Here is a 14,990-nt window from a genome sequence, read left to right on the forward strand (position 1 = left end):
AGGCCCTGAGCAAATTATGTTTCATAAAGTTATGAAAAAAATGTTCTTATGTAATAAAATTATAATATAATATAACTTTATAATGAACAATAAATTCTTCTTTCCCACTATGTTTCTCTTCCTTTTCCTTCTTTTTCTCCTTTTCACCGTTTTTTTTGCCAGCCGATGGGGGGGGGGGGGGGGGGGGCACGTGCCCCCCATGCCCCCCGTAGTTAGGCCACTGTCTGCGACGATCAAACATCATGATCAAATAATGATGTCCATCAAATTGGTAAATCGTTGGCAATAAGTTTTGCCGTAGCAGCTGGACCCATTTTCACCAACAAATTTGTTAGTTTGACCAAAAAGACTACTGTTATGGGGCTATGATAAAACACGAATGTAGAACTATCATCCTACCCACTGGGCAATTTGTTACCGATTACCAATTTTACCGGTTATTACCGGTAATATCACCCGGAAATTTGAGTAACACCAAATATTACCGTTATTACCATGTTATTACCGAAATTATAATTCCTGTTGATACCTGTTACTGTTATCACCCTGATGAAACCTACATTTACCTAGTTACAACAGGGTGATGAGGGGTAATAAGGGTAATGTTGAATGACTTTGATTGGTTATAACATTGCAAACTTTAGTAATAAGAGCAATCTTACAGCAATCCCAGCGAAATTTTCAAAGTCCAAAAAATTACTGTTATCACCCTGATGAAACCAACATTTTACCCAGTTACAAACAGGTTGATAAGGGGTAATGGGTAATGTTGAAACGCTTCCATTCCCAGACAGCAAAGTATCTGGATCACATACGGTTCTTATCTGGGATATCCGGGTCCCATATGGGCCCACATGGAACCCAGATGAAAACATATACTTGAACCCACATGGTGCCCAGATAGGACTCAGATGGAAACGAGACCTCCAACCCATGCGGAACCCATTAATATTGGGTAAATGGAGTAATATCAGATGGTAATATCAGGAAAATGCTGGGAATATTAGTTACTCATGAATATTCATTACTACAATAAATGGCCAAAATTTTAGCTAATATAGCTGTAATAATTAATGTGTTTATGTTTATGCAATTATTCCACCCAGAAAATTTTCAGAAAAATGTGTAGTTTATATATCATATTAGTCATAATCATGACATTAATTTTAGAAAAATGTTTTAGGGTTGAATAATTGTTAACCATAATTTGTCAAGTGTTGTAAACTCGCTCAATATATAGAAGTAAATGACAGGGTTTGGTGGATAGGTGTAGGATAGGATTAGGATTAGGATGTAGGATTTTAGGATAGGATAAGATGATATGGCTTAGAGTATGGAGTTGTAAAAATGTGCTTCAATGACCCTAATGACACTAATTGTTTTTTTAATGAGCCGACATTAATTGGGTAATATTGGGTAAACAGAGTAATATGAGGTGGTGATATCATTAAAATGCTGGAAATAGTAGTTACATCATACTGAGAAATATTGGGTAAATGGAGTAATATCAGGTCCAGGTAATAAGAGGGAAGGATTGGTCTACTATTTCCCTGTTATTACCCACTGTTGTTACCGTAGTAATATCCATGTTATTACCTGTTACAACCCGGGTAATGTCAGGTAAAATGCCCAGTGGGTAGGTCGTTGGTTATGCTCCTGTTATTAAAGAGACTTCGTAAATGTTCGTCTCCATCTCTATACGTACGGAACGGCGGCACTGCTGAAGATAAAACGTGCGATCACCATGTCGACGCTCCTAATCTAACCGAGGATCGTGTACGTCGCCAGTTACAGTCGAAAACAAGTAGTTCAGCAGATTGGTTCGGTGGATATCATAGATGTGGATCCATTGTTTCTACTGCCTGCGGGAGATAGACGTTTGTGCCATTAAAAATAAAGCAAACCAGGGGAAAATACCCCTTTTAAAATCAGATATCTATAGAGGGTTCTTTCATTTTTACTATTCCACTGATTTTGTTTGATGAGAAGTCAAGATAATTTAACGCTGCATCGGCTGATTCAAGCGAACATGGGTAAGTAAAAACATTTTGGTGTTTATTTATTCTTCAAGTTTGGTTTCATTCCTTGTTGTTGTCATCTAAGATGTAGAATATGGAATTGGAAGCAAAACATTTTCAACAGATTTGAAGTAGTAATGAAGTATCAACAAATAATCATTTTTCTCTGAACTATATAATAATACGAGATCATAGACAGAGATAGGTATATTTGTCTTTGCAATGAAGGGGGGGGGGGTAACAATTGAGAAAAAAAATTAGTCTTTACAGATCTTTATCAAAAGTGTTCTATTCAGTTTGATTAAAAAAACAATATATAAAGTTACATACATTTGCCCAATTAAAACATTTAAATGCTTGCAGAAAAAAGTGTACTGGATTTGTATCAGTTTCCTGCCTTATTTATTAACTCCCGCGTATATCTAAAAATGCATAATATTAACGAAGACAAAAACAAAAAAATGTTGTTCGTCTTGATGAATATAGAGTTAGTACAAATGTAATATAGTTAGGAATAGGTCAATAACTTAAATAACCAGTGATTGGTCTCTTATCCTTATGTGCTCGGAGATGTGTCATGCATCTTCCGACATGCCCGACGCCACTAGTTTATCCCTCGAGTCACCAAAGCAGGATCAGAACAAAATTAGTTCAAGAAAGAGGATAGAATCTCATTAGCTTATGCAGACAGCCTAGAAATATATTGAGAGGAAATCCCAAGAGTCAATTCATGCTTTTATGCGATTAAACCCTATTAGTAATATCAGCGGATTAGAGGCGGAACGAGGCAAACATTTAATTCGTGATGACCGAGTTTTGAGTGGGATGCACTATTTCAGAAAATAGTGCGATCGAACAAAGCGAGCCAGTCTAAAAAACAAAAACAGCCTGGTAAAACCGTATAAATTCAACTAAAATCATTATGTTAAAAAAAAAATCAATGATGAAAAAAAAATATTTAAGTGATTTGTAGGAGCTACTGCTGCACCAAAGTCCCCCAAAGTAGGCCTACGTCGCTAGCGATATGTATAGTAAAATTACACACGCAGAATAAAGGATGTTGAAACTCGAGATGTTAGAGACTTTTCGCATCGGGACGCAGAACGCACTCAAGGATACAATAATTTAGTATGGAAAATGCAAGTCGAATCACAATGAACAGCTTGGAGGTCTTTGTCGAAAATTGGTGACCCGGAACAGCAGTTTCGTCCCACGTATCAGAGCTGACGAAAAATTGCAAAATAATAATGTCATTTGTCCAGAGTCCAGGACGAGACTGCCATTTTGATTCATCAAGAACTTAAAAAGACTTCTCGGTTTTTCTTTGTCAAGGAATTTGGCAAATACATTTCTCTGTTCTTGACTCCTCCGTGAATCGCTGTGCGAAAGCGCTCTATTTTCATGGGATATGGCATGGGCTTATACGAAGTTTCATCTCTTTTGCTCCAACCGATGTCGTACGTATATAGTAGCTCACCTATTACAGATAAGCATGCATATTTTGTCAGTTCAAAATTGCATTTGCTGTAATGCTTAAAAATGTATAATTGAATGTAAGATTTGATTTTATAAATGAAATAATTTGAATATCTGTCTGTCCCAGAGGAGTGCCCTACACCCCCATTCACTATTACAGGTTATCATACGCCTCTCAATTGCGCAGGAAGGAAATAGACGCACTACATCCGCTCCATAAGATAAAGGGTTTAGGCTATATCCAACTTTATAGAATGCTTCACATTGCTAACTTAATGACAATGCGAGTCTTACATTATCAAACCCTGTAAAGTAAAGCGTTAGTGTTGCTTTTGTCTACCCATCTTCTTAATTTCAATCGCTTATCAATACTGTTTGTCCTAACTCCAGCCCTCGTCACTCGACAGTCATCGAGCCTTGATTGACACTCAGTTCATTGCAGGCTGGGATGATTTGACAAATCTTCTGAGCTGAAAGCGGACTCCACGCAGTGACTTGGAGCGTGCATACTCTCAACACAACGCCAAGATTATTGGTTCTTAACTTTTGCTTCAGAGCCCATTTGCCTTTTACTGTCTTCCTCTGAAGTGCCGATAAATTCTGCGATTCAAGAATGGCAAGGTGAGTTATAATCAAATCACTTAGCACTTTTTCCGAGTATGTTACTGAGTGCAGTGTCCATTACCGCCGAATTTGCTTGCGAGCTGTGGATATTTATTCTTAAGGGTGTCGACGAGAAGTTATAGATTGGCCTTTTGTGAGCTCTTTTATCGCTTTATGTTCACTGGCGTGTATAGAAGGGAAGGGTAGGGGGCACTGCCTTGCTTTCCATCATTCCACGACCAATAATTAAAAAGAATGATTATGAAGGAAAATGGAAAGGAATCGGAAGAAATGCGACAGTACTCTTCTTTCAATATCATGTAAAATTTTATCACCAAAGTAGATTTCCAGTTTAAAACACAACATTTTCCGCTTACTGGTTACAATTTTTTTTAATTTTGAGAAAATTTGCCCTTTGTCCTATATTGTGCCCTTAAAATTATCAGTTCATTACCCCACTGCCTAGTATGTTATACGGGTATATATATACCTTGGTATTTTTACAGGAGAGGTTAACTCGGCCCTCTTAAAAGACGAACGAAGTTTATTATCATCATCTAACTTGTCTAAACAAAGATATGACAGTTGGGTATGTTATTGGCGGAGAGTGATTAGCCAAGATGTACTCCAAATTTTTTATATAATCTGAAAATTTATCAAAGGCTTGCCCGACGTGTGAAAATTTGATTCTTCTTTAGGAGTGAATTCAATATGATACTTTGTTGGTAGATAAGCCACAACAGGAGTGAGACCTACTTTAAAAAGAATATTTAGAAAACGTGTTAACACATAATTATAGCGAGATTCAGAAGTTTAAAATAATTCATTTCAAAATTACTACATAAATGAATATTGCCAGTACCCGTTTTCTGGAAAGATGCTTGCCTGGCATACTTTACATTGAAAGTGATTTTTCGTTATATATATTATTCAGATCCTTAGAGGATATGTCGCTTGCAATGGTGTTAAAATAAATGAAACAAACATTGTCCATAAAAAGGCATGGTCTGTATACTATAAAGTAATTTTATTAGACAATTTTTAATGTCATAATCAGGGGCGCCATAAACATGATAAAAAACACACATCTTTACCGTGGTGATAAGACTTGCCAAATGGAAGCTTACGTCAGAACGTCTATTCCTCTTCAAATCAAAAATAATATTTTAATGATGTAATTTTCCATGGATCTTGATCTCATTTTAGTATTATCAATTTGAATTTGTTGTGGTTTCTCCAAAAATTAGAATATTTTCTTAATTACGAATTGCGAGGAAATGTATATGTCAAAGTTTTGACAATTTGAAAAAGTTCACCTTGCATGATGTACCTACAGGAAATGACCCGACGGGAACATATCTAGTCTGTGTCTATTTTTGCCAATAAACAGTATCAAATTACAATAAAAGCCATTTGCATGGATTGTAATTGTTTATCTAGGCCACTCTGTCTATCATGCTAATATCACAACCGGTTTTCCTCTTAAAACCACAAACTCTGATAAATTTTACTTTTTAATCTAATTAAAAAAAACTGCAGTTAATCTCCATTTGATGGCTGTATAAGTTCGAAACAACTCAATGCTGACTATAAACTGTATACATCCTGACCATTATTTTGATCGTTCGTTCATACCACCGACTCCATAGTTACATTATTTGTTTGGGGGAATTTTCCATCACACATTATGACACGGATTTGTCCTCTATGGTTCGTTATCCGTTTAAGGGGTTGAATATTATTGTAATTTTTTTCACTACCTTAACTTGATTTAATAAAAGTAAGATAAGCAGTATATTTTCAGATAATTTTTGTTTAAAGATTAATTGGATTTCGCAAAATCAATGTTTGACACAGTAGTCTGATACGCTTTTATGTGAAATTTAGGAAAAGCAGCTTGGGTAGGAGTAAAGAATCTGGTCACTTGCTTTCATAAATATGATTTATTAATTTTACTTCCTTTTATTTGGGGGATATCGTTTACTCACCGATATGTAGACATTAGTATATAGCTCCAAGATATAACCACGAAGCGCATATATTACATCAAGATGATCAAGTCCTAACTTGGCGACAATTTCCTCTAGAGAAAGGATCGAAGTCCATTATTTTATTGTGGCAGTCATAGCAGTAATTATCAATTTTATGACTTGAATTCGTTTGATCTTTTACAGTAATCTTCTCAATCTTATGGCATGTAGCACTGAAGAAGATGAATTTCCGTCATAAAGGGGAATACCAATCCATACCCATTTAGATTAATGGATTTTTAATTCCGTTTATAAGACGTTTCGAGTGAACTCTCAAGTTTTCATAATTTTTCTAAAGCTGTTACGGCCAGGAGGACACTTCCCTTATAATGTAACCGTAAGTAATGAGAAATGCTGCATCATCCTATTCAGACCATCAAGTGCTCTAAAAAGTAATATCTCGCTTTGATATTTTGTTTTCACTTGGGCTCTGTACGCTAATTTCCTTGTTGTTAATCTCTTGAAAAAAAAAATCATTTATTTAAAACATAAAAAAGGTGGGAGCAATTCCTGAATATGCGAAATGCAGGTGCAATGATAAGGTGGGGGGGGGGGGCGATAGGACTTATTCTTAGCAGAAAGTTTGAAGCCTAATTTTTATTGCGAATTTCAAGACACAAAAGCACGTAAGTGTGAACCAACTTATTTTAAGTCTCAAAATGGTAAAAACGGCATTTCGAGAAAGGTCGGCCACTTGGCTCTCTCATTTTTTGTATAGTTTTTAACCTGGTAATTTTTTTTGCGGATTTTCACCATGTTCACCCTGATCCAATGTCATCGATGTAGACAAACTGACATATGCATTTTGTTCATTCTCGGGAAGCGTCGTCTTTGCACTTAATTAATATGAATATGTATCGCGCGACATTCTTCTGAGCGGGTGCCTGTCCGTTTGTATTTAAACAATTAATGCTTGACTGATCAGAAATGCAATAGGAATATCTTGTTATTGGTGTGATATTGTGCATCCATGTTAAGTGCAAGAGATTTCAGTTTTGAACACATTTCAGCTTAATAAACAACCAATCAAAGCCCATCGATTATCTCTAATGGATTTTTGACAATGTACCTGGGTGTAAAGGATTTTTGATCTGCATTAGCAGAGATTTCAGATTAAAAAAAAATATGTCGGCAGCTAAAGCTACTTATACATACTTTCTATCAGCGTTCAAGGCTTGGCATTAATTATCATATTTATGTTTGAAAAAAAAAACCATGTGCATGGTGTGCGATGGTAGAACTCATAGTTGGTGCTACAGAAATTGGGGGCAGTGAAACAATGGGAGAAACGGTAAGCACCGACGAAAGAAGAGAGAAGAGATATGGGATGTATATTTAACTCTCTAAACCCATTTTTAAATTGAGAAAAAATGACGACACATTTTGGTCAGCTTGCCCTGTTTCTAAAATATCCTGTCTCGCCCGTGGGTCAGATACAGAAAAATAGATTACAATTGCTTAAAAGTGACAAGACACATTTTTGTTCATTGAATCATATTCTTTAGACCTTCAAATGATATGATCAAATGTCATGCAAATTCAAAATATATGATAATAAACTTTCGTCACAGTCATTTTTAAAACACAATGTGATATATTCGTAAAACAAGAAAGAAGTACATCAACGGGAATATTTCGTGTATGTACGTATACACACTGCCAGTGAGGCAATAATTTGAAGGTGCTGAGACTTGGACACTGTTCACTGTTTCAGAAAACTGACAAGAGATCAAAGCGAGTTGGCCAACAAAAGAAATTTGATATTTCTCAGGCCCTTAACCTGATTCATAGATTTAGCATTATTTTGAGAACATGAAATCGAATGATTGATTAAGAAAATTCGATAAAAATGATTATGATTTTGCAAAGAAATGTAAATGATTTAACAATAAACAAGGTTAGACAGGTAATACATAAAAATGTCAGCAAAAGAGAATCCTATATCATCCATGTTGAATGTAGATCTCATAAACGGCCAAGGAAATCATACCATTGCAAATAAATAAAGCACTCATGTAATGTGGTCTCAATGGGAATTTCAAAAGTAATTAATTTACTTATGAAGTACTTGACAACTCTCGCTTTCGATTTTCTTTGTTTGCTCACGTAAAAAAATACACATCATGCAAGTATAATACAAATGTAAGAATAGGTCTATTGTGTAGCTCTCTTTGTAGAAAATCAGGTATCATGTTTAAAAATAAACCATGTACACAATTGTTCTAGTTTGCAACTTAAATGAAAGTCTAGCATCACCGTTAGGGGGTATAGTCTTGCACCTTGAGTGCAAAAAGGTGCAAAGATACCCGAGTTTGGCAATGCTTGCTCACGGAAATGTTTGTTTGCTCCCTAGGTGCAAAGTTACATCTTTTATCAAGTTCATGGTGCATGATATTATTTCTCGAAAATGTTCAAATTTGCACCTCCCTTATTAAAAGGGTCCATCTCTGCACCCTTTACGCTGCATTATGTAGCTAAAGTACCATGAAAGGTGCATAATAGAGTACGCATTAGCACCCCTTGGGATACTTGCACACGTATGGTTCAAATTTGAACCTCTATATTTCTTATAGAGTGTAGAATAAACCTTCATACAAAACAACAAGTCAGCATCGTAATGATTCCATGAACATGGTGGATAATGATCTGGATGCAATTGGTATTCCAGTCATTTATCTTACTTGTTCTAGTCAGAAATGAGTACGAAGATGGGACAGGCAAATATTAATATGAGTTTTTTAAGTGTTAAGCAGAAGACCTTAATGTTCGTCATTTATGATAAGTAAGTTTTAGAGTGCATTTATTTTGTGTTGACTTTATAAAATATAATTGATGGATTAATCGTAAATGAATAAATTAACATACTAGTAATCAAGAGTGTCAAGGTGTCAATGTACAAATGAAAGTTGGAATTGTTAAAATAGAAAAAAAAAAGAGTTTTCGTTGATTGCATGGCGTACCCTTATACTAGTACACATTACTCTCTCTGTTATCCAAGAAAGGGTCATGAATAGTTGGTGAAGTTTTGCGAAATACAAAATATTAACAGGAGTGATTCACTCCAGCCATGTAATATTAACAGGGGGCGGACAGCCTTTGCCACAATTGCCATAATTATGAATACAATTCGTTTCTAAATATTGAGTCTGGACCATGTATCAGTCGGGAGTCGGCTGTAACCTATTATGTAAAATCAATATAGAAATAACTATTTTAATAATCATGACAAAGAAATCCTGGTGAATAATAATTTAGGTGTTACCGTTTCAATTGTTTATTGATTATGTTTATCTCTATCTTTGTTTATGCAGGCCTTGACCTCATTCTGATGTGACGTCTGTGTTTTGTCGTGATCACTAATTTGATACCCAGCCTATACCATTGCCTGTGTGTGAGTGATATTAATCGTTTTACAATAATACTGAATGATTAGTTTGTCGTGAATATAATATTTTTCTGATGACTTTGAACTAATGATTGCGTTTTCATTATTATAATATTTTATTGTGAGTGTTACAGGCTGATATATCTATGCTGCATGAAACAGTAATGTATTCTTAATTTTGAGAAAGAACGAAATTACATAAAATTGGCGAACTTGTATCAATAATTATTTTGTTTTTTTTTCCTTCTGTCATCTTCCGACTTCTAGGAGTCAGTTTCAAGAAACAGTCGCACATTTTACAAATCAAAGATACCCTTGGGTAGGCGTGTTAATATTATGCTTTTAACGTGACCACACAACATTCCCCATGCACGGAAGATGATTTTGAGAATCTGACGACGGTTTCCCATCAACTGCTAGTTATGTCATAATTAATTTTATATAAAAGGCGCCACCTCAATTTGAATTCGATTGCTCAAGGCAAATTAGACGAGATAAGGGTATAACGAAAAATCCTCATGCTTATTATTCAACCGCTTTTCACAAAGATATGTCATATCCATGCATCCTATCGACTGCAGCAGCTGGTTCTTTGGGTTGCAAAGCAAAGTCAGGTGGCATGACATTACAAGAACCTTCCACATTTTGATCAGATCCGTTAATTGAATTCAGTACTAGATCGTGTTTTCATCAAGCCACATTGCATACGACTTTTGAAAAGCCTTTTCCCAAGGGGTCCCACGTTTCAGATTATAAGATCATGAAACAAATAAGTTTGTGACTATTGACGGAAGTATGAAAATCTACGTTACCTCTAATATGAGCTGTGGCTATTCAGTCAAGTCCAGCTTGTTTTAGCGATATTTAGATTTAACAGATATTAAATTATTTGAAGGGTCGGTTTCTTCAATACTGCAAAGTTCGAAAACTCCAAACTAGATCTTATTTTACTTGGTATATACAGTTTAATGAAGATTCCTTTCATCTGTCATTTTATTACAATGAATATCGCCTTGGTTGACATAACTTTTAATATCGTCTATCATTATTACCACATACAGAGATAACAAGTGTGCTGCCCGTACTGTCAGAACTGACGTTGCTTCTGGATATCCCAAAGACCTATCAACCTTTGGAAGATCACCCACCGCCAAAATGTTGCAGCCAGAGATGTCGAATATGCCGATGAGCGCTATGAGTCGGGAGATGACCACGAGAGGGTCGGGGCGGCTGCATAGGGTCAGGGAGAATGAGAATGAAGACATGGCCGAAATCAAGAAGGGTCACTCGGACCCAGGGGTTATGACAAGGGTTGTCCGAGCCGTTGTTCCTCACCTGGCCCTCATGGCCATCTTCTTCCTCTACCTTGCTTTCGGGGCATGGGTTTTCTTCATGCTGGAGAACGACTGCTCTCTGAAATGCCAGATGGAGCTACAGGAAGCCAAGATGAAGATGATGGACATCGCGGCAAATAGAACACTCTGCAACCCGTCGGGGTCCACGGCGCTTCCTCCGCAAGACGCAAGGGGCCGGATGACATCACCGAGCGGAAGGGATGGCAATGACAATGTGGTGCCCTCTGAAAGCAGCGAAGTTTGTGATGATATGATGGAAGAGATGGATGAACATTTTGATGCTGTGATGAAGAAGATGGTACGTTCTGGTATGACCGTTGGAAAGATGGATTCCATACTTGTTGGTCGGACGTGGAATCTTACCAGCGCCATGCTCTTCAGTATGACCACCATTACTACTATTGGTAAGTTTTGTCCATGCTCAATTTATCACCCTTATCTTAAATTACAGACCATGCGTTTTTACAGATTTTTACCAATCAGATATGATTATTAATCAGTTTAACGTCATCACATGAATCACATCAACCAGGATGTACGTGGTAGGCTGGAACCAGGGATCAGTTTGCAACTTCCGCATGTCACAAAGCCCAGATACCATTTCTCTCCTTCTCCCCATCTCTATCTGCTCTTCCCTCACCCTTCACACCTTCTCTCGTTTAGCTCCTTCTCTGTTCCTTTTTTTCCTATCTTGACTCTTTCTCTCTTCTCGCCTGTCTCGTACCATGGACCTATTAATAGGTCCATGCTCGTACATGCATTATGTCATACCATGGAGATCATGCATTATGATTAGTTTGAGATGGGGATGGGTACACTGCATGCCTATTTAATTAAACCTTCAAATACCATAATTATGACGTAAATGAAATGGTAAACGGTGGTGATTTTTTACCTGATTGCTAAGAAAGTATGAATGATTGACATCAATCAACCAGAAGGCCGATTAATACCTAACCAACGGTCACCAGCTAGCGCACCAAGTGGGAATCGAACCCGGGTCACCTCCGCTCTTTAGACTGAGCTATCGCGCCTATACGGCCAATGTATCTTGCGAGACGTGCGTGTGTTCTTTTATCATAATTATTCCATAATGTTGGAAAGTGAATAACGTGAAAATTGCAGATACGTCCATCAAACACAAAATGATGACTTCTATTTTGCTAATCTCAAGTTTAATTACAGCTTTGAAACAAGCGGCACATTATCCAAGAGTGTGATGGAAGCAAACGAGGTGTGAGATTTTAGATTCTAGAAGTGTGTATCTTGGGGGCTCGGGTAAAAGGTGATGGGAGCAATGATATATATATTTTTTTTTGAAGAAAAAATGTGTCTCTTTTGGGGCCATTTTTAGCCCCCTCCCCTAAGAAAACCTGGATCCGTCTGGATAAAGGTGGGATTATAACGCGTCGTTTGTATAGTTCAACAAACCTAATTGCCAATCTCTATTGAAATAAGGAACACCTATTGAAAATAATAACAACTTCAAATCACTTCCTTCCAGAAAGCAAAGTTTGAAATACTAGATAATCATAATAGGGGTTATATCCGTGATATGTTTATGGTAGGATTCGTTGCTCCCTTTCCCATGATATTATAACTACTTTCGATTTGTTCACGCTTTCACATCACGAACTTCTTGTTGCATAAACTTTATGGTTTCATGATTAATGCCGTACACTCTCCGAAATTTTAATTCAGCCTGGTTAGACTAGTAAAAAATATCGTGGATTCTAACAATCATCGCTTCATTCATATTGTATTTTTTGTATTCATTAAACAGTTGTAAAAATATTTTTAACCTACTTTGTTTTCTTTAGATTGTATGATATGATGAATTTTAGATTTTGCCATCGTCACCACAATAAATACCATAATCAATTGTTTCATTATGACATTCAGTTATTGATCAGTTTATTGAACACAAAAAAATTGCCATAAACCTCCCCCAAAATGATAATGTACTCCATCTTTTTTTGACTTTTTAGAGGCATTCATATACTCTTACTACGATACCATTGATTTGACGCATCTTATCTTTGTAATGAAACTCATGAATTTATAAGCGAAACGTAAATAAGTTCAATGTGCTATACACAGGACAAAAATACTGATTTTGGTTGGATGACAAAATACAATACAATCTAAATTAAAATAGAGATATTGGCCCTTGGCGCTCCACCGAATCGGAACTTTGATTCAAATGCTCTTCTCTCAAAATGAATCCACCGCATATATACAGCAATGTTGTCCTTTCGACTTTCAAAGGGCAGTAATGGATTGCTGAAAAATGGAAGAGATTGGAATTGAAGAGTCTGTAAAATGATTACTTTCAGCCCCTTTTAACATGTTTGACCATGATAGCTCCATGGTTTGACGAATTCATTGTTACTGTTCTGATGATATTGTGGTTGTGGTGGTGATGGTGAGGAGGAGGCGGATGCGGAGGGAAGGGGAGGAGGAGCTAGAGGGGGAGGAGGAGAAAGAGGAGGATAATGATGGCGACATGTAATCATTGTGATAATTATAATAGTGACACTACTCGGCCTAATGATAGCAATAATATCAATGTTGATGATGATGACGATGCATATGATGACGACAACGTTGCGAAGACGGCGATGATGATGATGAAAAAAATATAGTTCTTTTGTTGCTGTTTGGCAATGAAGAGCTTCTTTATATATATATATATAAAAAATACAGAAAATGAAGAAAAAGCGAGTAAAAGAGAAACAGATGATAACTTGTTTTGAAGCCCATAAGAGTCACCATCACGTTAAACGATTTAATTTGAGATAAACAATGATATGAAAGGGCAAATCATCGTTTTATTGCAGAAAATAATCAGTCCCCAATGAGGGCCGTGTTATAAACGCTGGCAAAAGGAACTAATGAACAGATCTCGGAGATCAATGAGTAGGCATTTCCATGGATACTGGCTTCAGTAGACATAATTGCTCATTAGATCAGCAGGTGGCATATGTGATATTCCCTATATGTGTGCGTTTTCACTCTTATATAATTTGAAGTGTGTTTGGTTGTGACAGAAACGTGATATACATTAGAAGCTAATTATGACATACAGCTAAAGCATAGAGCCCACATGTTACCATTAGGACACATTGCAGAGCTGTATTCTAATCCTCTTTATTTCCTCTTTTTTTTGTAATTGAGGGTATCGAAAAAGTGCGGTGATTTTGAATTTGTACTCAACATTAATTAACATACCTGAGGGGCAGACATCCCCCAACTGAATTTTGATGACCCATTAAAAATATTAGTATATTTTGCTTGTCATATTTTTGACGGGAAAGTACGTCCGAAAATGGTGATGATTTTTCTCGTTCAAATTTGAACTAGACAGGGTGATGGTTCAGGGGGGGGCACACCTTATATTCATAAACTACATAAAAAGTTTTTACTGCTTACGGAGAAAATTTTTCCTTTCCGTGACAATAATTTTTTGATGACATCACACTCATGGTAATCATTCTATTACCACTGCATATAAAATAAAATAATAATTTATGTATATTTCGTGCACTAACGATGTATATAATTTCATTCATCATGAGAAATGAAACCAAAATATCATTAAAACAAACATAGAGTTTAACGGTCATGTTGGAATAATCATCCCCAACACGTGATTTACTTTTGAATCAGATTTCAAAATAATATGCCTTATACCGCCAGCAGAAAGAAATAATACATGTAAATCATCAATTATGCGTTACTGGTTTCAATCTTAGACCCATTGTGCAGTCGATCATTTCCTCAGCAATAAACGAGCTGAATTGAATGCAATATTAATGTTAACAGTCATCTCATAAGATACGTGACACATTTGCCAATGAGATATCAAATACTAGTCAGCTAGTAGGCCTGTATTTGTTTCAATTGAGTCAGGTTATTGACTATTTGCCGTGTTAGGAAGCGATTTGATTAATGCCTTATGTTGTTGCACTCCTTTCTTTCCTCTCTCTTCCCCTCTCTCTCTCTACTTCTGCCATATACTTAACCACACTATCTCTATCTTACCTCTCTCTATCTTCCTGCTCTTTCTATTTTTTGTGCAACTTTTATTGTAAATTAAGCATACCCAGTATTTTAACTTAAT

The 14,990-nt window shown here is 36.3% G+C and overlaps 1 protein-coding gene across 4 annotated transcripts; it reads left to right on the forward strand.

Moving 5' to 3' along the window:
- Positions 1-402: 402 nt before the first annotated feature.
- On the forward strand, positions 403-13,556 carry LOC129272961 (uncharacterized). Of its 4 annotated transcripts, XM_054910035.2 has the most exons (4): positions 403-2,033; positions 3,885-4,115; positions 9,439-9,518; positions 10,574-13,500. In XM_054910035.2, exon 4 carries the CDS (start codon positions 10,668-10,670, stop codon positions 11,361-11,363), a length of 696 nt encoding a protein of 231 aa, XP_054766010.2. In that variant the 5' UTR covers positions 403-2,033; positions 3,885-4,115; positions 9,439-9,518; positions 10,574-10,667; the 3' UTR covers positions 11,364-13,500. The 4 variants fall into 4 exon arrangements, with proteins under 4 accessions (XP_054766010.2, XP_063963947.1, XP_063963948.1 ...); XM_064107877.1 differs by lacking the exon at positions 9,439-9,518 and having other exon boundaries at positions 10,574-11,419; XM_064107878.1 differs by lacking the exons at positions 403-2,033; positions 9,439-9,518 and adding an exon at positions 3,389-3,475 and having other exon boundaries at positions 10,574-11,419.
- The last annotated feature ends 1,434 nt before the right edge of the window (positions 13,557-14,990 follow it).

Source organism: Lytechinus pictus, chromosome 12 (assembly GCF_037042905.1).
Source record: "Lytechinus pictus isolate F3 Inbred chromosome 12, Lp3.0, whole genome shotgun sequence".
Taxonomy (NCBI): Eukaryota; Metazoa; Echinodermata; class Echinoidea; order Temnopleuroida; family Toxopneustidae; genus Lytechinus; species Lytechinus pictus.